The 23,865-nt window shown below is 46.9% G+C and overlaps 1 protein-coding gene across 1 annotated transcript in view; it reads left to right on the top strand.

Annotated features, from left to right (window-relative positions):
* Fndc1 (fibronectin type III domain containing 1) overlaps positions 1–23,406 on the top strand; it is a 69,972-nt gene extending 46,566 nt beyond the window's left edge. The window contains exons 13-24 of the mRNA XM_051206148.1: positions 1,260–1,371; positions 2,255–2,492; positions 2,589–2,806; positions 8,859–8,927; positions 10,848–10,991; positions 13,329–13,559; positions 15,556–15,664; positions 17,769–17,848; positions 18,148–18,177; positions 19,360–19,521; positions 20,366–20,488; positions 22,704–23,406. Of these exons, the coding sequence (XP_051062105.1) occupies positions 1,260–1,371; positions 2,255–2,492; positions 2,589–2,806; positions 8,859–8,927; positions 10,848–10,991; positions 13,329–13,559; positions 15,556–15,664; positions 17,769–17,848; positions 18,148–18,177; positions 19,360–19,521; positions 20,366–20,488; positions 22,704–22,819 (1,632 nt within the window). The 3' untranslated portion in view covers positions 22,820–23,406. The remainder of the gene's footprint in view (positions 1–1,259; positions 1,372–2,254; positions 2,493–2,588; positions 2,807–8,858; positions 8,928–10,847; positions 10,992–13,328; positions 13,560–15,555; positions 15,665–17,768; positions 17,849–18,147; positions 18,178–19,359; positions 19,522–20,365; positions 20,489–22,703) is intronic.
* The last annotated feature ends 459 nt before the right edge of the window (positions 23,407–23,865 follow it).

The raw sequence follows: 23,865 nt of genomic DNA, 5'->3' as shown, positions 1-23,865 counted from the left end.
AAATGTTTAGGGGATTTTGGGGAGTTGAGTGCAGTGAGTAGAAAACAGTATTCAGGGCCTGAAAATATTCTTTGAAAGAAAAGAATAGAAAATCTTACCGTGGAATTACCAGTCCTTACAATGAAATAACATCCTGGGGGTCTCTTAAAAAATTTCATCAGAGATCATCTAAAGACGAGAGCCATGTCAATCATGCTTTACGAATAGTTCTGAACTGAAAAGGTCTTGACACTACACTTCATCCTAGCCAAGGCTGAGAGGCCATCAGAGCTGACTTTGAAAGTAGGATCTACAATAAACATCTCATTTTTGCTGTCAAGACAGGACATTTCTTGCATTGTGGTTACATAGAGGTGGGTTTCAGATGCTCCCCAGCATGGGATCACTGTGGCCCTGTCGGGCCATCATGCCTCTGATGAGTCACTAAGATATGAGGATGCTGCTGGTCCAGCAGGACCATACTTAAGGGACTATTAAGGAAGAGCATGACATTCTCCCTCAGAGAAAAAAAATAATACATTTTCAAGCTTTATCATTTTTTTAGAATAAGAAATCTCTGAGTTTATTCTATATTTTATACTGTTTCTATAAATGAAATTTTTAAATTCAATAACCAAAATTTTACCTTATTTTTTTTTAACAAAGTAGCACAATGAAAGCATTTCATGCTTAAGCAACTGGTAATATCTATTCATTCAATCATTAAATACAAGAAAAAGGAAGCACTCATTCTTTTCTCCAAACCGCTTCTCAGAGGTGACCCCTTGGGAACACGTTGGTGGATATCCTTCCAGAACGCGAGTCTTTGCCATTTCCAAGCTTATGTATAAAGTGCGTTGGTTTCTTTGCGGACTAATCAGTCCTGTTCCCCGGGTGTGCATAAAGTTAGGTCAGTGCATACAAGATTCACACATTCCTTTACTGGATGCTGACGGGCCTTTATTTATTCAAGCTCTTCCATCAGTTGGTGGGTCCTGAGGTTTGTTCCTGTGTATGATGTACTAAATGGTTAAGAACGGGTACTTGAAATGTCTTTGGCAATATTTGGTATCACATAGGCAAGCCGTGACAAGGCAAGCAATGCAATACGAGATATAATTAATTGCACCTAATTTTGCAAATGACAGTGACAAGCGTCCCTCCCTCTCACTCCCCTTTTCCTTCTGTGGATGGTCACATGTCTGTCTGTGCACATGGGTGGAGATGGGAGCACTTGGGGATTCCCAGTACCTCCTTCCATCTGTGCTGTCTTGGTCTAGGTTGTGGACCTGGATCGTGGGTTGGTCTTCAATGCTGAAGGGAGATATCTCCAAGACTCACATGGCAATCCTCTCCGGGTGAGGCTCGGGGGAGATGGTCGCACCATTGTGGGTGAGTGAGACTGACTCCTAGGGACAAAAGCTGAGGGGACTGTGGACTGGCTTTGGGCTTCACTATACCCCTTGTTTATAACGGTTGCCCATGGTCTTGTCACTCTTACCTGTATGGGAAGAAGGTCCCCAAATGGGGCCATCACACAGCATTTTCCTCCTGGTTTTAGTTGCCCTATTTATTCAGAAATGTCCTCTAGTTTGTTTTTGAACTTAGCCATTTAGAGCTCAGGTCAGAAAAGTATAGCCCACAGGCCAACCCCTGTACTGCCTGATATGGAAGGCCACAGGAACAGTTCTTACATTGTAAAATGATTCTTCCCCCTTGCCCCAAAAGAGCGATGCCTTGTGACATATGGTAAAACGATTTGAAATTATATGAAATTCACGTTTCAGTGTCGACTTATGTATGCATCATCTACCTCATCACTTATGTTTTACTTATGCATTATGTGTTGTGTGCTTTGTGCTTCAAGCTATTTAGCTGAATAGCGCCATCTGACCTGTAAAGCTTAAAATACTCACTCTCTGGGCTTTAGTGGAAATGTTTGTGCTCCCTGGCCCAACCTGACATGTTTCCTCCCCTACGAGTAGAAACAGAGCAAAGGACTGCTTCCCTTAACAGACACAGTTTTCTCTCCTAGTGATGCACACTGCCCGAGGAGTTTATATAGTTCTGTAGCAGGCATGATACACAGCCTCCTAAGGCTGTCTTTCGGGATAACAGCAGACGTCCTGTCACATCGTTGCCCCTCTGCGTTTTGCTGGTAAAGCATAGGCAGACGTAAATAAGCTTTGAGAAGTATCCTTTTCATTGTCATTGTGTTTTCCGCCCCCTGGATTGTTTCACCTTGTTGTGTGTCTCTTGCTTGATTCTGTTTCAGATCTGGGAGGAACCCCGATGGTGAGTCCCGACGGCCTCCCCCTCTTTGGGCAGGGGAGACATGGCAAACCTCTGGCCAGTGCCCAGGATAGACCCATCTTGAGTCTCGGAGGGAAGCCCTTGGTGGGTTTAGAGGTCATCAAAACAACCACCCCTCATCCTCCTACCACAACCATGCCTCCAACCACAACAACCACCACTGTGCCTACCACCACCACCCTTCAACCCCAAACCACCACCCGCCGGACCCCTCAGACCACCACCACCCGCCGGACCCCCCAAACCACCACCACCCGCCGGACCCCCCAGACCACCACCACCCGCCGGACCCCCCAGACCACCACCCGCCGGACCACCACCACCCGCCGGACCACCACCACCAGGCGTCCCACAACTACCATCCGAGCTACCCGGAGAACAACTACCACTACCACCACTCCGGAACCTACCGCCCCTTCTCCTACCTGTCCCCCAGGGACCCTGGAACATCAGGATGAAGCTGGCAACCTCATAATGGGCTCAAATGGGATCCCAGAGTGCTATCCCGAGGAAGGTAGCCGGCTTTGTTCTAATGTAGACAGCTTTGCTTGACTAGTACACTGCAAGTCAGAGGCAGGTCTCGGAGCCTGCCAGATGGGCTGAGCGCTGGGCAGGGCAGAATGGCAGCCAGGCAGAGGCATCTTGGGATGCAGTCAGGACTGTTGGATTCAGTAACTAATAAATACAGCGTTGAGATGCACCTTACACACACACACACACACACACACACACACACACTTGTTGTTCATCTAAAAATTCAGGGTGTCTTTTGCTTATCTAACAACTGAAACTTAGTATTATTGGTTTGGGCTATGTTTCCCTAGGTACTTTCTACTGTGAATTGGTGTGTGTGTGTGTGTGTGTGTGTAAGGGGGGGGAGAAAGGAAGACATATTGATAGGTTGGTCCTGTGATCATGTGATTTATCAGGTCTGATGGGTTCTGAGTGGGTGGTCCGTTAGATAACAGTCTCCCTAGGAGTGCCAGGGAAGCCACCAGTGCCGAGCGGGGGTGAAGCTCCTGGTGATCACCCTTCCTTTTGGAGAATGCCAGTGTCCAGTGTCAAGGGATGAGGCTTCTCCTGGGAGTACAGGGTTTCTATTGGAAGAGCTCACCACTTCTGCTTCGCCATGGCTCATTGGGCCCTCTGGTCACTCCTGACGTCAGCCCATCTTCCCACTGAAGAACGGGATCCAAGAAGGCCCGGGTTGTGGTGGAGGATCTCGTCATCAGCCTCTCTTCTCAGGCTTCTGTTCACATGATCCTGGACGGAGCTCTCCCCCAGCACAGAGGGGACAGACACACGCTGTGCCCTCAGGCCGGGATGGCACACGGAGGCTGTAAAGCCTGGATCTTTCTTTAGTCTAAGGCAGTGAAGACCCTTTCTCCTAGGACACAATTGCCAGCCAGGAATTCTCACACAGCATTGCTACCTGTCATCAGCCCTGAGGAAGCCGAGCATAGACACTGTGTTCAGAATGAGGATCCATTTCCAGGACAATGTTTGCATGGAAAGGTGCAAAATTAATGGAGAAACTGGATACATCTTAAAATCCACGGCAGAGAGTAAAGAAACGCAAACCAAGGGAGAGAGCCCTTGGGGAGAGATCCCTTGTAATGTTCTCTGGGTGAGTACAAATCTGAATTTCCTTTTTTTCTTTTCCTTTTTTTAAACATTTTTTTTATTTAAGGGTGTTGGGTACGCATGTGCCAGAGGACAAAAGGTGAGTCAGTCCTCTCCTCCCGAGTGTGTTCCAAAGAAGGAACTCAGGTTGGTCAGCCTTCGCTGCAGGTGACTTTTACCTGCTGAGCTGTCTCGATGGTCCCTAGATGTACCTTTAACTGTTTAGTATTACCGTGACTTCTCCCCTCTGCATACATCGATATGTTTGTTTCCGAGAGTAGAACTGTCACTATAGAGAAGTTGCTTAGTAATTGGTTAACAAAAGAATGATTGCCTAGGATTTGGCTTTCACCCCTGCTGGCTTGCACTTTACATTATGTGCATCTTAAAGGCCCCGTAGCACGTTATTCCATTTACATTGTTCTAGCCCAGACTTCAGTTTGGCATGAAACCCAGTAGATTTTCTTAGCATCTGTGTCCAGACCTTTCTTTGCCAGTCAGAATGCTCATGTCACTTGTAACCCCTGTCTAACTCCTTGGCCCAACCCAAAGACTAATGGACCTCTAGGCAGCATTTTGAAATCAACTGCAAATAAACACAGTATGGTGGCGGGGGGGAGTTAAATTTGGCAAGAGTGGCACATCTCCTTGCCATCCTTTATGGACTGTGCGTTATTTTTAAAACCCTTCAGTGAGCTCTGCATTCTCTATCAGCTGTTTCTAGGACTCTCTAGAATTTTCTCTTCCTTGCTCTTATTACAGCTGTAGTTACTTGATATTTTAATTTAAAACCCTCTCACTGAGGTATGGTTGGCATATAAAGAGCCGTGCGCGTTAACACAGTCTGAGGAGTTTGGGTGAGAAGGTTTGTGCACACATGCGGTCAGCAAGGCCGCAGACATGTGCATCACTCCTCAGAGACCCCTCCCTGCTGTTAGATTTATTCTTTTTATTTTTTCCCCTCCGTTTCTTGTCCGACAGTTGCTTTTGTTCTCTGTGTTCTCTGTGTCACTAAGCTGGTCCCCTGACCTAGTGCTCACAGGTTATTACTTCAGTGGGCTCCAGTGGCTTTCTGTTTACCGTGACATTATCAAATACGGGCACAGTGCAGGCACAGTATTTGCTTGCCTCTTGTGGAGGAATTTAGTTCCAAAGACAGCTGGAGGTTTGAAAATATCAGAGTCACATTGCTCTGGAAAGCCTGCTCACCAACGATATAACACATCTTCTTGGTCGGCTGAGCACCTGTAATGGCCTCATTTGCGAATGAATGCGCCCTATCATTGCAAGGACACTTGGAGCAGAGGTGGTCCCAGTCAGGCCCTAGCGTCAGAGGAAGGAGGCCTGCTCCTTGGCTTCCCCCACAGGACCCCCAGGAACACCTGGGTCTCACGAGTGCCCTGGCTTCGCCTTTCACAGCCATGTTCCTCTCACATCACCTCCTTTATCGGGCTAAGTAGCGCGTTCCGTGTTGAACATGCACTCGCTGTACATACACCATGACTCCGCAGCCTGGTACCTGAGTGCTTACTGCTGCTCTGGCTGGGACTTGGAACCTGCACTGGCGGTAATGAAGAGCACCAACAAGGAGCTTTCCCAGACCCCTCCCCTCGGCCAGCTTCATTGGACCATGGCACATTCCATTCCTTCTGGAAAGCCCTGGTGTTTTGTTGCAGCTGTCCAGCTTTCACAACATCTTTTCAAACATCTTGGCTCCCTTGGTTGAATCACGCTGCCTCCTCTTTCCCTTTGAAAATTGCTTTCAAGAAATGTTCTAGGAATAACCTTGGGCCATTCAGGCATGCCAGCAACATTGTTACTTGTGGGTACTTCCTCATTTGCTAAGGATGCCACACTTCCCCTAGCCATAGATCCGCACTATATGCTTGTTTCCTATATATTATTGCATTTGTTCTCTCTTTTTACACATACAGACACACACACAACCTTGCACACACATCCATGCGCGCACACACACACACATTCATACACACACATCAATACATGCACACACGTGAGCACACACATGCACACACATATACATACCCATGTGCACACACACACACACACACACATACATGCAAGAACAATGAATTTTGTTTTCTGATGTTGTTTTTTAGCTAGAACTGACTTTCCTGCTTAGTAATGAACCCCAGAAGATCTGTCCTGTCTCTAATTTCTCAGGGTACCTACCACGTTATCGTCATTAGGCATCTAGACATGGTAAGATGCAGGCATCTCGGTTTTCTAGCTGGGAAGTAAAAGCGAGTGATCTTTGTTTTCCAGGCTCTTTCTGCAGTAGATCGGGTGCAATTGCACATATTCGGAAATGCCCTGAGCCAACTGAACATTCAAGAATTCGGAACATGACCTCATTGCATGTTGGAGAGACACATTCATCATTAGAGAAAACAGTTCCAGCTTTCCACGTTTACCCTCTTGACAGAAAACGACCAAGAGAGTATCAGAGTGTCCTTGCAGTGGACCCGCCATACCATGTGAGAATGTGCCCAAGGCCCCACGGCTGGTGTTTCCTTCCTTTCTCTAAATTTCTACAGAGAACAAACTTTAAAAAAAAAAACTGTGTTAGTGTCTCTGGAGCTGAGGCTCTAATTCCTTGGAGACATCATGTATTCATTTTTTTTTTTTTTAACTTGACCTCGGGCGAGGTACTGAAAAGCCTTGGCTACACCAACATGTCCATGAGTGGAAGACGCTTTTAGATGAAGATCAAACTTTTGGCAGGGGGATTGGGTTGGGCTGTAGGAAATCCAGTTCTACAGAGCTCTAGATTGTCTTGCCTGGCAGAGTGAGGCGGTCTTCGGTTCTGACAAAGTGTGGACACAGAAGAGACATTTCCTCGGAGAGAAGATGGTGCTATTTCAGAAGTAAATCCATTTCATTTGGTTCTAGAATTAATTTGGTTCTAGGATTAAATTGCTTGGCGGGATGGATGTTCACCTATGCCAGAGGCTTTGTGTTGTTCACCACAAGCGGTGATCTAAATTGGCACACGTGACCTCCGGCGAGGCACCAGCTATTCCAGCGGCTGAAGGAGTGACCACCAACATGGGAATCCACAAAGAGCTCTGTTTCCTCCCTGTTCGCATCTGTCCTGGGATGGTAAAAAAAAAAAAAAAAAAAAAAAAAAAAAAAGCACATCTTTGTTCGTTTCTCTTTAAGCCTGGAGACATAATGAAATGGAAAGGAAATGATCAGTAGGAAAGTCGCACTGTGCTCCTAAAATGCTGAACTCTCAGAGGAAAAACAAAATGGTGGTCAGGAACCCGCAGTGTTGGCAAGATAGACCCAAAGTTAGGGCACTATGAACCTGAGGACACATTTGAATTGACTTGGGAGTAATTCTGTCTTGGATGCAGGCGTATTGGTGCTGCCCTAGCCTGTGGATGATCATAATAATAATAATAATATGTAATGATATATTATAATAATATATTAATAACCATGCTTGGAAATTTTTTTACAAGGTCATCATACTGTCCCTGAAGGGTGGATGACCTGTAACTGGTCTTATTAAGGATACTGTCAGCACAGGTTGACACACTAAGGTGCTGGAGCCTGTCTTGAGCAGCTGAGGGTAGCTGTGAGTGTTCTGCTGCTATGTTCAGGAGACGGTGGGCAGGCATCGGCAGGGTACACCTACCCTCCACTGCGGGAGCTCACCTTGGCATTGTATGTAAATTAGATCTAATGCTAAAAAAGTGCCAAATTGATGCACATAGTTTCCTGGAGATGGGAGTTTACATACTCATTCCCCTTCGGTTTCGCTGTGAAATGTTGAGTCAAGCGACACAGACACTTGGATTGGCCAGGTCAGCGTCTAAAAAGTAGAGGCAGTCTGGTGAAGTATAAAGTATACGATTTCCGAGCCAAACAGAGAAGCTGGAGTTCTATTCTGTGTTTAGCCCACCGTACGCCCTCTTAGAGCCTCGGTGTGGAACCTGAGAAGCAGCTGTGCTAAACACGGTCATCCCAAGCATGTGCTGTGAAGATTAACTCACACAGCTTACCCTGAGCATGCAGAGCCCATAAAGCATCTGCTAGCCACCGCTCCTGTCATTCCATTCCTCCTTCCAAGGGGACATTGTGTCCAGAGAGTTCTGGACCACGGCTGGGCTGAGGGCTTCAGACCGTAAGCCGGTGGGGTGCTTTGAGTTGATTGGATAGAAAATTCTTTGGATTCGAGACTTTTCCACCACGGGGATGGCTCTATACACCGGGGTTGGGGTAACACCACTGCAGAACAGCTAAGTGACTTCAGACTGAACTGCCCAGAGAATAGAGAAAAAGCACCCTTTTAGTTCCTTACATTATTCACCTTTCTTGACCATCCCCATGCTTGTTTGCCAGCCCAGTCATTACTCCACTGCTGGAATTCCAATACTAGTTTTCATGATTAAATGGAAGGCATTAAAAAAAAAAATTCACCTACAATTCTATAAATCACACTGAAGTAAAATTCTATCGTCCCAAGGAGCCTAGTGGTTTAGTAATGTATTAATGAGAAATTTTGTCACTGACATCACATATTCAAAGTTCGTATGCGCGTTAAGGAGTCTAATCAGTATCAGCTTCCTGAGTGGGTGATAACAAGAAAGACAGACGAGAAAGAATGACTTAAGACAATACCCACCTTTAACTGGGGGTGGGGCTGCAGAGAGCGGTCTCTGTAAACCCGAGCCTGCTGTCTGCTTACCAGTGGGGGTAGTTTTAGGGAACAAAGAGAGGACAGGGAAAGGAGACTGAAGCAATTCCCTTTTGGGTTCACAGCTCTCGGTGCTAAAGTGAGGAGAAATGGGCAGCTTCTTTCTGGGAGTCACTCGGGATGACCGGGTCGCCATCCTAAGGGGCAGGATTCCCACACAGCACTGGGAAGAGCCATGGGCCTGTGACGACCTGTCCTTGTCTCTCTTCCTCCGTAGATGACTTCTCAGGGCTGGAGACCGACAGAGTGGCGCCCACAGAGGAGGACTATGTCGTGTATGACGACGGTATGGAGCTGATCCCGGAGGGCACGCTTTGTTTTCTGATCCTAAGATCCCATCTCAGTGTTAAGTGTCTGATTGCATTTTTCTCTGGGACCGGTGGAAACTACCCCATGTCCCCAGTCACTCTCAAATTCGTATTTGATCAAAAGTCCCTTCCAACCCACTGGCAGTCCTGGCGCTGCCACTGCCCAGACTTGCCCTCATCAGCATCTCTATTGGCAAAACATCATGGTTTAAATCAGGCGGAGCCTCTTAGTTGGGCTCTGTTCTTCCTCGCTCTTTTCCAGCTAAATAACACAGACGTGGCCACAGATGTGTTGATTTCTCATCACAGAGACTTTTCAAACGGTTAAACCCAATATTGCAAAATGCCCCTGGCCCAGCTGCAGCAGCCCCTTGAGGAATGGCACCAGCTCTTAGGGCTGTGGGGTTGTCTTCTCTTCATAATTGCCTCTACAGTTGAGAAGCTTGCCTTGGAGACATGCCCACCTGGTGTGGATCTTTGCTGTCCAAGCTCAGGTTATGCTTCCTCTGATCCGCTGGTGTCAGGGTTTTGGGCCACAATCCCATGAATAATGTTGTCTTTGATGCTTTGTCCATTCATAATTAAGTCATCTGAAAGATGAGCATCGGGTGTTGGGAAGCCCAGAAAGACTCCTCAGCACCTTGGAAAACACTCACTGTCTTTTTATTTTCAAGCCATTGGAAGGGATCAGTTTTATTTTCTCTTTTAAATATTAAAAGGTTGGTTCTTTTTAGGGCTTTAGTTCCAGTCTCCTCCCCCAAGACGTCTGTACCTAGATTTTTTAATTTTATGTCTGAGTGTGTGTATGTACACCACATGAGTGCAGTGCCTCTGGAGGCCAGAAGAGGGCGCTGAGTCCCCTGAAGCTGGAGTTACAGGCATTTGTGAGCTGCCTGATGTGGGTGCTGGGCAACCGAACCTGAGTCCTCTGTAAGAGCAGCGAGTGCTCTTAATTCATTTGTTAGACCATCTCTGCGGTCCTAAGGCTTTTTTAAAATTTAAATTTATTTTCTGATGTGATTTTTAAATGTATTTATATTAAACTTTAATTATGTATGTTTACACATACATGTAGTGTGAGTTTATGTGAACACAGCATGCAGCTGTGTGTAGTCAACGGTGTCAGGTCCCCTGGAACTGGAGGTGGAGAAGGTTGTGAGCCACCCGCCATGGCTGCTGGTACTGAATCCAGGTCCCTTGCTTGAGCAGTAAGTGCTTTTAGCCACTGAGGCGTCTCTCTAGCCCTAATGTGATCTTTTATGGCTCTGTAAGGAAAAGAAATTCAAGTAAGGACTAACTTGGGGCACAAACGTGGTCTGGAAATTTCTGAGGATCTCCTGTTTTCTGTTTCCTAAACTCCATTTTTGTGGGGCTGTGTGTTTCTTTGTTCTCTCTCTCTTTATAAATAATGCAGCTGATGTAGCAGTTATTCTGTGTGTGTGTGTGTGTGTGTGTGTGTGTGTGTGTGTGTGTATGCAGGAGGGGACATGTGTGCATGTGTGACTGTATCTGTGTGTATTATATGTATGGATGTGTGCGCGTGGTGTGTGTGATATAGTTGTGAATGCCTGTATGTAACGTCTGTATGTTTGCATGTGGTGTGTGTATATCTGTGTATGTGTGTGTGGTGTCTAGGTGGCAGGTGGTGTCTATATGTGTGTGTGGTATAGCTTACCTACGGTGTGATGTGTGATATGTACATACGCATGTATATACGTGTGTGTGTGTGTGTGTGTGTGTTGGTTATGGTGTAGGGGGTAACTCTGGTATGGTGTGTGGGATGTGTCTGTATTTGTGTGTGTTTGCCGTTGAATCTTAAGTATCTATAGATTGCAACCAATCTATTTGCTTCTTTTGGTAGCGCCCAATTACAAGGACTTGACTTCCTATCTTTCCAGATTATGGATTTGAGACCTCGAGGTCACCGGCCACCATCATGCCCTCCACCACTGCTATCACATGGAAGGTTCTCCCAGAGCAAGGCACTGTCAGCTCCTTCCCAGAGGAGGAATTCGATCTGGCTGGAAAGAAACGGTTTATTGGTGAATGTCACATCCTTAATTGGAGAAGCCGGTTTTAACTTCTGCCGTTGAAGGCAGTGTAACTGAGCCTTGGTCTGGCTAAGGTGGTGCATTTTAAGGAAACACTTCCCTGTGGGGGGGGGGAATTTCCATTAGGAGTAATCTAGTGAGCCCATTTTACTTAGGTACATGTTAATTTGCAAAACTCCATACTAACCAGAGAACTGTTGGTGCTCAACACAGGACTTTATTCAGCATGTGTGCCAGTGCACGGGTCCACACGTGTGCACACACAGGCTAGAGGGCATCTGGTATCTTCCTCCATCACGCTCTACTTTGTTCTCCTGAGGTGGCATCTCTCACTGTGTCAGAAGCTCAGCATCTCAGTTCAGCTGGGTGGCCAGGGAGACTGCAGGATGTGTCTGTCTCCAGACCCCAGTACCTGAGTTGCAGAATACACAGCTATGCCCAGCTTTTCCCATGGCTTTTGGGGATCCAAACACAGGCCTCATGCTTGTGCAGCAAGAATTCTTACCCACTGAGCCATCTTCCTATCCCTGAGGCCAGTCTTTTGAAGACATTTGGTGGCTGGACTTTGGTTTTCTAAATTCTAAACAGAGCAGCTTGGTGAATGCTATCACCAGCCACGGCAATGTTGCAGAACCAAAGCTCTCTGTCTATGGTTATCTCCTCTGACTTTGCTAGCCTCAAAGAGTTGGGCTCCAGAAATTCATTCATCCCTTCTTCTTTCTCAGCAATTACAAACAATTCTATGCAGATGAACTATGCTCTATTCCCTCCCCAAGCCTTCTTTTCCCATGCCCTAGATGAACCGCATTAATGAGACAGTTGGATTAATATGTTACTGAGTGGAGACAAGCAACAACTTAAATTAACATCACACTTTTCGGTTTCCAAAACAAATGTCTTGCCATGAGCAGAGAAGCAGTCTTGCCAGCCAAAAGGCAGTGACCGGGCGTCTCACCATAAGAGTTAAAAAGCAAACCCATTAGTCTGAGGCAGCATTCCTGGGGCTGGAGCCAGTGTCTGACTGGGCTTCAGCAGCCTGGAGAGCCCAGCAAACTCACTTTCCCTCAGCCATACCACAAGCAAAAGGGAGAGAGGCATTTAGTGGTATCGTTAGCGCTTACACAGATTGCTTCTAAAGACCAAGAGGCCTTCAGAAATTTCTAGTTGCTTCAGTTGAGAACACGTGAGGGTCTTGAGTATATTAAGCCTTAACTGCAATTCCTTGCCATTCCTAACTCCTCTTAGAAAGGAATACAGTCACAAGAGCTGTGGGCTGGTAGCAGAGAGCCTACTGTTTGCCCCTGGCTGGAAAGCCCTTTCTCCTCTCCGGAGGCTCAGCTGTAATGGGGGACCAGGCCGTGGCCTGCACATCCCCAGCCTCCTGTAGCCCCTAAAGTATTGTGGGTAGAAAGGGCTTCAGCATGCCATAAATGTGAGAGTGAGAAACTCAGCAACGGTGTTCGTGCAAAGGGCCACTTGGACCTAGGCACGACGTCTAAAGCTCCAAGAGGGTTGAGAGGTTGAGGTTCAAAGCTCTACCAGGGGCCACCTGGGGAAAGCTCGAGGCTGCCATCTGTTTATTTGGTCTAAAGATGGCTGAGGGAATGAAATATGACTAGGGGATGCCAGCTAACTGATTCACAATTTCCCAAGTCTGCGGGCACAGGCACGGAAGAATGCTGAAGGCTTATATTACATCAAATTGTAGTCAGAGGATCTTTCTAAATCACTTTGCGGTTATAGCCATCAGCTTGGATGGGGCAGTGAGACCTTTTGCAACCATGAGATTTCAAGCTATATGGGCACGGGTTTCATTAATGAGAGGCAGGGATTGCCCTTTGATTTTGCTTACATTACATGTGTGTAGTGCATGTGTGCATATATGCATGCATGGGGCCACACATGTGTGTAGAGGCCAGAGATTGGTGTTGGGTATTTTCCTTGCTCATTCTTCACTATTTACTAAGGCAGGGTTGTTTGTTGGACCCGAAGCTTGACAATTACTGTAGTCTAGCTAGCCAGCTTACCACAGGGTCTCAGCCTCTCAAGTATGGGGGGTTGTAGGTGGCTCTCACACTGCTCCACAGCCACATGGCTGCTACAGAGTGAACTTACTCTGGTACAGGGCATGCTTTATTCCTGAGCCATCTCTGTTACTCAAGGACATGCTCTGGAATTAGCATCAGGTGTGTCTCTGGAGTCTTGCCGGGACAGGCTAAATTGTGGCTCTGATTCCATGGGACACATGTTATGATTCTGCTCTCCCAACCTCTCAAAACAAAACAAAACACCAAACCAGCTCCAACTGGGCATCTCTGTTCTTCCCAGCTCCTTATGTGACCTACCTCAGTAAAGACCCCTCGGCCCCTTGTTCCCTGACCGACGCTCTGGACCACTTCCAAGTGGAGAGCCTGGATGAACTCATTCCGAACGACCTGACGAAGCATGACCGGCCCCCTCAGCATGCTCCCCGCAACATCACCGTGGTCGCCATGGAAGGCTGCCACTCATTTGTCATTGTGGACTGGAACAAAGCCATCCCTGGAGATGTGGTAACAGGTGTGTCCTAGGCAGAGGCTCGGCGTTCCCACCGGTCTATTAGAGAGAGCACAGGTGAACGGGTAGTTGCACAAACGGACAGGGTGGGGTGGAGAAGGCAGACATCATTTCCGGTGGGGCGACGAACACAGGTAACTGCAGGGGTGTTGGGAGTAGTTTAAAAAACGCGCTGGGTGGAAGCCAGAGTCCTGGATTTTAGTTCCAGATTGGTTTGTGTGGCCTGGAGCTAATAATACATTGCCTTGCTGGGACTTGTTTCCTCACAGGAGAAAGGAATATCATTATATCTTTAACCTTCTATTATCCTGAAAATAGCCAGGCAACCGCTGTCAGCTTAAACCCTGTAGGAGAGGGTGGTGGAAAGATTTCTACCAGACTGTTACTGTGTGTCTCCTTTTCCCATGCCTGCTGACCGCTCTCATGGCCAGCCGGTGCTTCTCAATTCCTTATGTGGGCATTGGGACAAATGGAGCAACGCTAAGGGGCTTGATCGTCTCACCTGGGTCTTGGCCCAAGAGATGCTTGTGAGTTTCTGGGACCCTGCCAAGACAACATGGGAGAGTGAATCCACTGAAATGAGTTCTTACAGAAAGGGAACGGATGCGTTCTGCAAACAGTGCCTAGCTCTATCACTTTCTACCTTATTCTCTTGAGACGGGAACTGAGGATGGAGCTAGGTCGGTGGCCACAAATTCCTCAATCTTCCTGCGTCCCCTCCCCACCACGGCAATGGGGTTATGGGAAGGCATGTTCCCACACTCAGCTCTTTAAGTGCACCTGAGAATTTGAATGCAAGTCCTTGCCCTTGCACGACAAATGTTCTTTCCTCTGAGCCATCCCCCCAATGCCATGACTGGCAAATGGATGCACACAAAGGATATATATATATATATACACACACACACACACAAATGTCATCTTAAGCTGTTTGACTTCAGATCCCTCATATAACTGTTGTCCGTAAACAGCTAGGTCAAGGTCAGCAACTAGAAGTCATAGGTGAGTTGTGACAAACGAGTGAGGATCACTGTGAGTCCTTCAGTCACACCCGCATGCCTGGACGAACAGTTGCCATCTTCATTTCATGTACAGAACAACTGTCTGTCTCCACCAGGAAACTTGGGTTTTGACTATCTTTTGGGTTCTTATTTATGTGTTTGTTGTATGTATTGGTTTTCAGAATCGCATTTTCATTCCAGCGTATCATGTGCCCTCCCCCTTCAATCTCCCTTTCTGCTACTTTCATTTCATATATATCATATCTATCAATCTGTCTGTCTGTCTGTCTGTCTGTCTAGCTATCATCTATCAGCTTCCATTATCACCGTTATCTATGGACACACACATCTATCCATCTATCTATCCACCTATATTCTACACCTAATAGGGAGAACAGAACATTTGTCTGAGTCTGCCTTAGTAAATGCTAAGAAAGGGAATTGGTGCACTGTTCCACCTCTTCCTTCTCTGTGAAGTCCTTATTAGATGTGACCAGCCCTGGTGACCTGAGTGAGGCCAGGGAATGGGGGTGTGGAGAAGCGTAGAAGAAGGGAACGGATGAAGCGTCAGAAAGCCCTTGCGTTTTCGGTCCCCGCCTGAATTCACCAGAAGTTACTGAATTCTACCGTCCTGTCTCACAGTGAAACTTGCTCTCCTCGAGGGTCTCACAGAGCTGCACGTGTGCCCGCCTCCCCATCATAACTCTGTGCGATCTGCCTCTCTCTTAGTTAGCTTCAGCTGTCAACTTGACCCAACCCAGAAAGCTCTGCCAGCGTCTCTAATGGGGCATTGCCTCTATCCGATTGGCCCATAGAGACAGCTGTGGGTCATTTCCTTGACTGACTATTGATGTGGGAGATCCCAGTCCACTGTGGGTGGTACAGTTCCTAGGCAGGTGGGTGTTGCTGTTGGCCATGGTGTGTATTGAAGCATCAGGGGAACAAGCCAGGACAGGTTCCCTGATGCTCACCATGGCCTCCCCTCTTCCTGTTCCCAGGATACTTGGTCTACAGTGCCTCTTACGAGGACTTCATCAGGAACAAGTGGTCAACTCAGACCTCATCAGTGACCCATCTGCCCATTGAGAACCTGAAACCAAACACGAGGTATGACTCGGCAGTCACTTACAGACAAACCCCGGGACCCGCATGCTCGGCCACAGAATCATTCTGTTGGCAACAAAACCTCACCATTTCCTTGAGTCCTTTGGTTTATCTCATGGGATGCCAATGGAGGCTTGCCATGTGCCTTATTTTTGCTTAAGAGAAATAACTGCATGTGTTGCAGTTGTTACTTAACAATTGCGTTTGTATCACCTGATTTGGGAGGCATAACTATCAGAAAGTAACCCGGTGGATGAACATGAGTGAGCCACTGAGCATGTCTTGGCCAGGCAGTGGCGTGCTGGTAGGCTGACCATCCGAGTAGCTGGGCATGGGGGAGGGGGACCCCTTGGTTTACAGCATTTTCAATGGCTGTGGTTCAGGCATTCCTACTGTGGCCAATCACACAGTGGGCCTGCAGGGTCCTTGGATAGCTCATGACTGGTTTCTGCTGGTTGTCCAGATAGCCACAGTACCACACTGCTGTGTAGAGCCAGCAGGCTCGCAGTGAAGAGCCCAAAGCTCTGCCAGAGGCAGAGGAGCAGAGAAAGTGAAAGCAAATGAGCCGACACACAAACATGCACCGCGGGCGGGGTGACTCTGGCCAAAGCCCTGCCACCAAGAGACTTCCCCAAAGCCGGGAGCACTTCCTATGACATTTCAACATGCCACTTGGGCTCACTGCAACCAAGCTCCCTCAAAACGTCATGAATTGCAGGAGCTGCCAAATGAAAGGAAGCCATAAGTCAGGGAGTGGAGGAAGTGCGCCATGCTCTTCTAAGGAACCACGCGTTGAGCAGGCGTGAAGATTAACCAGAGGAAACAGAAGTAACAGAGTCAGGTGAAAAGAGTCAGCATCCTTTTCCTCTATGAACAAGGACTGCTTGTGTCTACAGCACAGCAACCGTGGGCATCAAGACGGCGGACAACGCCTTCCGTGGGCTTGCCTCGTAACCACTGGCAACAAAAGTTGAACCATTGATGTATGCCAACACCCTCTCTTCCCCCGTTGGAACTGCCTCTGGGGTTTTGCCCTAAATTATTCCACAGCTACTGATTGAGAGTGTGAATAATCAGGAAACACACACTGCATATTAACTGTGCGTATCTTTAAAAAAATAATTGAAATGAAAAAAATCAATAAGCGGATGATTTTACCTAGTGGCTTTCTCTTCTTTAGTCAAACCACGGGAGAATGTCTCTGCTTGCTGAGAGGCCAGAGGTGACCTTAGTGATGTCACTACCTATCACTTGTGACCAGGAGTCAGTGGTACCCCCAAATGTAAATAGTCCCCCTCCAAAACTTTATCTTACCTTTTGATAAGCACACGTGTCTGGGTACCTAACTTAGCCAGGTAAAGGATTTTGAAAAAGCTCAGCGAGACATTCCTTCTGCTCAAAAGCTAGAGGAAAACTATTTCTAAGGTTCCAAGAGCCACCACCCACGAGTCCTACAATAGCCTTGTGCTCGTGGAACCCCAGGCAGAGGAAATCACATGAGTTAGCAGCAGTGGTTCCAAACGGCATGCTGACCCACGGTTCTTCTTTGAGCATTGGCAAAGGTGAGCGAGGCAACGCAAACCCTGCTTTTCAGAATATGCTCTGTTCTCAGACAAAGTGTGGCCCTGTGGTAAAGCCTCTCTCCTCAGGTTTTCCCCGCCTCCCATTCCTGGACATGCTTCTCTTTCCTGGAGGTCCAGAAGCTCAAGGCATGGCTGTCTTGTTAGTGCCACTGAAAAGGCCACCCCCTAGCCTCCCCTTCCTGCTAGTCACAAGTCATGGAGGCTGAGATGTTAAGTTAACATTTGAGTGTCACTCCGTGTTTTGTTGGACCAGCTCCTCTCTCTTGGAGCTTATGCTGAGTCTTAATTAGGTTTTTAAAGGATGGACTGGGAGAGTTACCTAGTACCTGACTGTATGTTCCAGGGAAAGCACTCTGGAATGACTGTGTGTGTGTGTGTGTGTGTGTGTGTGTGTGTGTGTAAATAGACACACACGACTCCAGAGTTACTACAGAGGCATGCATGAGAGGTTGGGAATCTGTCTCATTACTCAGACATCAAATCAATTTCTCTTTTTTTGAAAGACATTTTTCTTTCCATTTCAGGTATTACTTCAAAGTTCAAGCCAAAAACCCTCATGGCTATGGACCTGTCAGCCCTTCCGTCTCGTTTGTTACGGAATCAGGTATGCGTTGACTTCGTCCCTGTTTTGCTTTTTTTTGAAAAGTGAAATAAATGATTAGAATGACAGCTATTGGCATAGTGAAAATTAAGGCAAGAAAAGTCTTCTGTTTGGGTGAGTTCAGGTTTCTCTTTGTAAAATGAGCATCCCCCCCCCCCACAGCCCTTCCCTCTAGTTTAGGAGAAAACTAACAATTTCTCTCTATTCCAACTTGGTCAGCTCTTTTAATTGCTGTCTGCATTTCAGCATTTTCACAACTGCAATGTATGTTACAAAGCCAACTGTTTATTTTTCATCCACAGACAACCCTCTGCTGGTCGTGAGGCCACCAGGTGAGTTTCTCATCTTGAGGGTTCCGATGCTCTGGCTGGTGTAGATTGAATGTAATACGTGTGGTCACTGTGACCGTCCACAAGAAGAAATGGTGTGGCATTTTACATCTGCATGATTTTCTCTGACAACTCTGAATCATCCACCCTCCATTCTCTTTGTGTGGAAGACAATGACTTGAAGATGCTTTAATAGGACTATGGCTATTGTATCTATGGAAAGCCATGATGGGGGGGGGTAATCCGGTACCTATACAATAGGTACTTTGTTTACATAGTTTGTGAGCATTTAAATGTGATGAAAAAGATGGCAAAACGCAGCAAGTATACAAGGGCATTTTAACCCCCCCCCATACACACACCAATGAACTGAACAAGCCTTGTGTTTTGAGTTCAAGATGGGAATAGAGAGTAACAAAAAGGGCAGGATTCTAGGCGTAAGGAGGTGGAGTACTGTGGCATGTCCCAAGGGTCAAATAAGCTAATACAGTTGCTTTCCCTTGAGACTTACATCTTCCATTAGCTTTGAGAACCCTTTGTTGAAATACCAAGATCTTAAATATTCTAGGGTAAGAAGCATCCTGCCCTTCAAATGAAGTAGTTAGCTTTTAAATGTCATGACAAAAACCTGGGGAAAAAAACCAGGGGGAAGGGTTTATCTTGGTTTATAGTTTTGGAGATTTCAGAGCAGTCACTTGGCTCCCCTGATCCTAGGTGAGCCTAAGGTGAGGTATAACGTTATGGCGGAAGGACGTGGGCCCCAAAGCTGCTCTTTGCTTGCAGCAGGCAGGCAAATGGGAGGGAACAGGGCAATCCCTTCCAAGCTATGCTCCAATTATCTGTTTCCTTCCCCAGGTCCCTCCTTCACTCAGGCATGAGTCTATCAGTGGGTTAACCAACGATGACCCTAGAATCCTCTTTAATGCAATAATCTCTCCAAGCCCATAAGAAGCAGACCAAGCCTCTAACACATGAGCCTTTGGGGGACATTTTAAGATCAAACCTATAATACTTCAGTCCTATTCTGGTATTTAAAAAGAAAGGTGATACAAATGCATGCACATTTGCTCAAAGAAGTCCCGGGAGGAAGGAAGTCCCAGTGAGACGCCAAGTTTTCAGCTGGCTTGTGTAGACAATAACTACTGTAACCACTGTATCTTAGAGCATGTGTCTTGTGTTGTCAAGGTGGTGAGCCCATCTGGATCCCATTTGCCTTCAAGCATGACCCTGGCTACACGGACTGCCATGGTCGGCAGTATGTGAAGCGGACATGGTATAAAAAGTTCGTGGGGGTCGTTCTTTGTAACTCACTGAGGTATAAGATCTACCTCAGTGACAACCTCAAAGGTAGGTCTGATGCCTGGGTGGCTGTGGTAAACTTCTGCTGGGTACTGACTTGAAAATTGGGTGTCTGAGGCCCGGAACTGTGGGTGCAAACCAGTACTGTAGACTCTGCTTTGGAATTACTACCTTTATATATACCCATCCAATGCATTTCAGGAGTGAAATCTAAAATCGGATGGCCTGATTAGTCTCTAATTTATTTATTTTTCTTGCCAGAAAGGATAAGTTTGTCAAAACAAAGTCTTCCCTCCCACCTCCATCTCTGGAGTATCATCTACCTCATCTCGTCACTAGATAGTCACCCCCCCACACACACACACACACTCCATCCTTGTATGTCTCTAATCATCTCTTTCCACCCCTCCCACTCATTTTGTCTCCCTTCAAATCTCTGGGAGAGATCGTGCAGTCATCTTCAGGGTCCCAGTGTGGGAAACACATTATTGCTATGCGTCAGCACCAGGGACAGCGCCTCACGCCCTAAGCTAAGGCATGGAAATAGTGTCTTCTAATTATATAGACCTGCCTGGCTTCTAATTTCTATCATGTTTTTCTCCGTTCTCTCTTGAAAGCTGAGGGTTAAAAGGTTCATCACTTGCCCGTACTGTCCAAACCCCTCGCCCCGTGCCCTACTGTACATATGTTAAGTATTTAGTGTTCGAGATCTTGCTGGCTTCTTACGACACTTAATGACATTTGAGCCATTACAAGCATTTTTCAGACACGGAAACTATGGAACACGCGATTTAAATAATGTTCCCAATCCGGTTTCCAGAGCTTGTTCTAGTTTGTAAGCCAGCTGTGACACTCTCCAGTACTCACTGACCTGTGGTATGCCCTTATGCAGACACATTCTACAGCATTGGCGACAGCTGGGGCAGGGGAGAAGACCACTGTCAGTTTGTGGATTCACACCTGGATGGAAGAACAGGGCCGCAGGCTTATGTAGAGGCCCTCCCCACCATTCAAGGTAAGGAAGACAAAGCTGCTATCTTATGCTCTGGTTGAGTGGGAAAAGAACATTGTTAGAATGAGAAAAAATGTATGCTGGCTCTCTGCCTTTGACCTAAACTTTAGAGATTAATGTTGGGCGCACTTTGGATCATAAAGGGTAGAAGTAAGGATCTGAGGGATGAAAGTACTTCCACCATTTGCTGTCCTCAAGAAGCTGGGAGTACAGAGGAATATAAGACCCCATCCCTGCTCTCAGAAACAAACTCTGTCACCAGGAAGAGAAAACTGTGTGAAAGGCGAGTAACAGTGGACGCTGCGCTGTGTAAATAACAACAGAGTATGCCACCTAGTTGTTCTCTTGTCAAGGGATTGTGCTCTCTGTGGTCATATGAATTCAAGGTGTCCGGGACAGGCAGTATGAGTTGGGTCTTATAATATGGATGAACATGAACAGTTCACAGTGGAGTCTTTCCAGAGGACCCAGCCTGAGCGAAGACTAACCAGGACACTCACCAGGAGTGGCCTCAGGGCCAGGCGCCAGCTCTCTGAGGATGATTTACGGAGGTGGGAACACAAAAGCTAGCCGCTAGCTGCGGCATGTCACAGATGAGCCCAGCCTTCCGTGCAAACCAACAGCAGCTGGAAGTAGTCCAGCAACTTTCCATCATGCACTCAGCTCTGGGTGCTGTGGTACCTTCAGGGTAGGACATGTGTTGATCTATCAAGTCTCTTATTTGTGGGGAAAAATATGTGTGTACTTTACATGAGTGCCATGATCTAGTTTCTATTGCTGTGATAAAACACCGTGACCAAAAGCAATGTGGAGATGAAAGGGTTTGTTTGGCTTAGACATCCTGATCATAGGCTGTCATTGAGGGAAGCCGAGGCAGGAACCCAAGCAGGGCAGGAACCCGGAGGCCAGAAAGGACACAGAGGCCATGTTGGCTTGCTCAGCTCGCTTTCTTACACACCCAGGACCACCTGTCCAGGAGTAGCACCTTCTATCATGAGGGTCCTCCCACACCAGTCATTAATAAAGGAAACGCCCCACGGGCTTATGCATGGGCCAGTCTGATGGAAAACTTTCTCAATTGAAGTTCTTTCCTCTTAGATGACCTAGCTGTGTCAAGATGACAAAAAATAATAACACAATCTGTTTTCTAATAAATCGATACGCAGGCAGTAAAATATGCATATTTAGAATCTTTCATCTAGAATAAAGAACCAGTGGTGTTTATCTACTATTTAGATGTATTTCAGAGAAATGCTTCGGGAGACTGTAGATTTGGGGGGTGGGGCAGGATTTTCAACCCAACTGAGATGCAGGGAAGATTTCGTGCTGTTCTTCAAGTCTTGCTGAGGCTGTTGTGGCACAGTTCCCTCCACTTCCTCTCTAGTCTTTCTATGAGGACATAGTAGTCATTTTGGTTGGTATTTTTTCCCAACTGGGTAGGGCCACATTATAGAGATAACCTACTCAGTATGCTGATTTCAAATGCAACCTCAGCTAACAGCACTGCAGTGGGAATGTCTAGATCACCATTGGGTCAAATATGTAAGCCAGCTCGGTTCATCCCAATAAATGTACAACATCTACACGATCCATGTCTTTTTTAGATCTTACAGTGCCATAGCTTCTACTATAGTCCCGTGTTACCTGTGTTCCTCTTTGTCTGTCTGCCAAGGTTGTGGTACTGCCCATGACTGGTTAGCCATGTGCTCACTGGTCGAGTGGCAGCTAGTCATCGTTTGATGAGAATAAAATAAATAAGACTAAATGCGAGAGCAATCAAGTCTCCCCAAGCATCCTTCTACATCAAGAAGTTGCCATTGTGCAGATCTGTCTTTCCAGAGAAGTCTTCTCTAGGTTCTGAAGCTTAAATGTTGGAGCTGCGCAACTCTGGGAAGGTGGAAGCTCTGAATGCAGAGAACAAGATGGGTGTGCAGTTTCCCCAGATTGGGGTGCACTCCTCCATGAGTGCTCGCTAGTGATTGGCTAAAATCACATTCTTTTGTGGTGAATGAGGGAGAACTGGATTAAGCCCCATGAAACCCGCTTGGGTGAGACCTATTATTATTATGACCATGACACATAAAACTGGCCCAGTGTATTCTCAAACAGGAAATGCTCGCCAGAGCATCCTGTCTGAAAGCAGAGTGTAGGGTGAGATGTCTCCCTGTCTGTGACTTTGACCCATCTTTTTTCCCTTTCTTTTCCATTGCCTTTCCAGGATACTATCGCCAGTACCGCCAGGAGCCCGTCAGCTTCGGCAGCATTGGGTTTGGAACCCCCTACTACTATGTGGGCTGGTATGAGTGTGGCGTCTCCATCCCAGGAAAGTGGTGAACGCGGGATCGGCTCGTGCCAGCCCACCCTCCCGGCCGGCTTGACTAACTTGCACTAGGGACTGCGGACAAGAGGAAGACAGTGTTCCAAGCCTGCGGCCCCAGGGTGTCAGAAGGCCACAGGGTAGACACGGGCATTTGGTCCTCTTCGGTTGGAATTTGGCCACATTTCTTGGTCTGGACTATAAATAGAATTCAGTTCTGCTGAAACTTCATTTGTAATCGCACATTCCAGAGACCTCAACCTAGCAGCAGATCCGGTGTGACTTCCAGGCTCTTCCGGCACAAAATTCGGGCACTCCCGGATCTCCAGGGAATAGCACCGGCATGCTGTCCTTCCCCCACAGAATGCTTTCTGCTTTCCTTGACTTCCAATCAGCTGAGTTTAAGCCTCACGCCTGTTCGTGTGAAGAAGAATTGGAAACACACTCTCTTTGAGATTTATATGAAAGACTTATCCACCACTGGGCTAAATGCACCAAATCTTATTTGTAAATTCTCAATTTTGATATATATATATGTGTGTGTGTATATATGCATATACATACCTACACTCATCAAGAATATCGATTAAACTTGCTAAATTTCTATTTGTTCTTTACATGAATGTGTGAGGACTTCGTGGACAAAGGTTCTGTTGGTTAATATCTTTTGAGGTGTCCAGGGGGTAGGTTCTCTGCAGAATATGGATTCTGTGAAAAGGTATGCATACTTCTAGTAGGTGCTGCTAGACTCAGGCCATGATGGAGATGTTGATGATAAACACCGATACTAGCAACCCAAGTACCTCCTGCAGGCTTTGAATAATCATGGAGTAGATGACTTCATTGCCTTTTCCAAAGTGTCTCTCTCTCTCTGTGTCTCTCTCTCTGTGTGTGTGTGTGTGTGTGTGTGTGTGTGTGTGTGTGTGTGTATGTGTTGGGGGGGCTTGTGTGCATATTTGTGTGTATGCAGAAGCCAGGGATCGGCTCAGACATCATCTCCCAGGAGCTATCCCTCTTGTTTGATGAGACAAGGTTTCTCGCTGAGAGCTGAGCTGGCCAGTGA

This window comes from Phodopus roborovskii, unplaced genomic scaffold (genome assembly GCF_943737965.1).
Source record: "Phodopus roborovskii unplaced genomic scaffold, PHOROB, whole genome shotgun sequence".
Classification (NCBI taxonomy): Eukaryota; Metazoa; Chordata; class Mammalia; order Rodentia; family Cricetidae; genus Phodopus; species Phodopus roborovskii.
The sequence above is the reverse complement of the archived record's forward strand: the minus strand, read 5'-3'. Positions and strand labels throughout refer to the sequence as shown.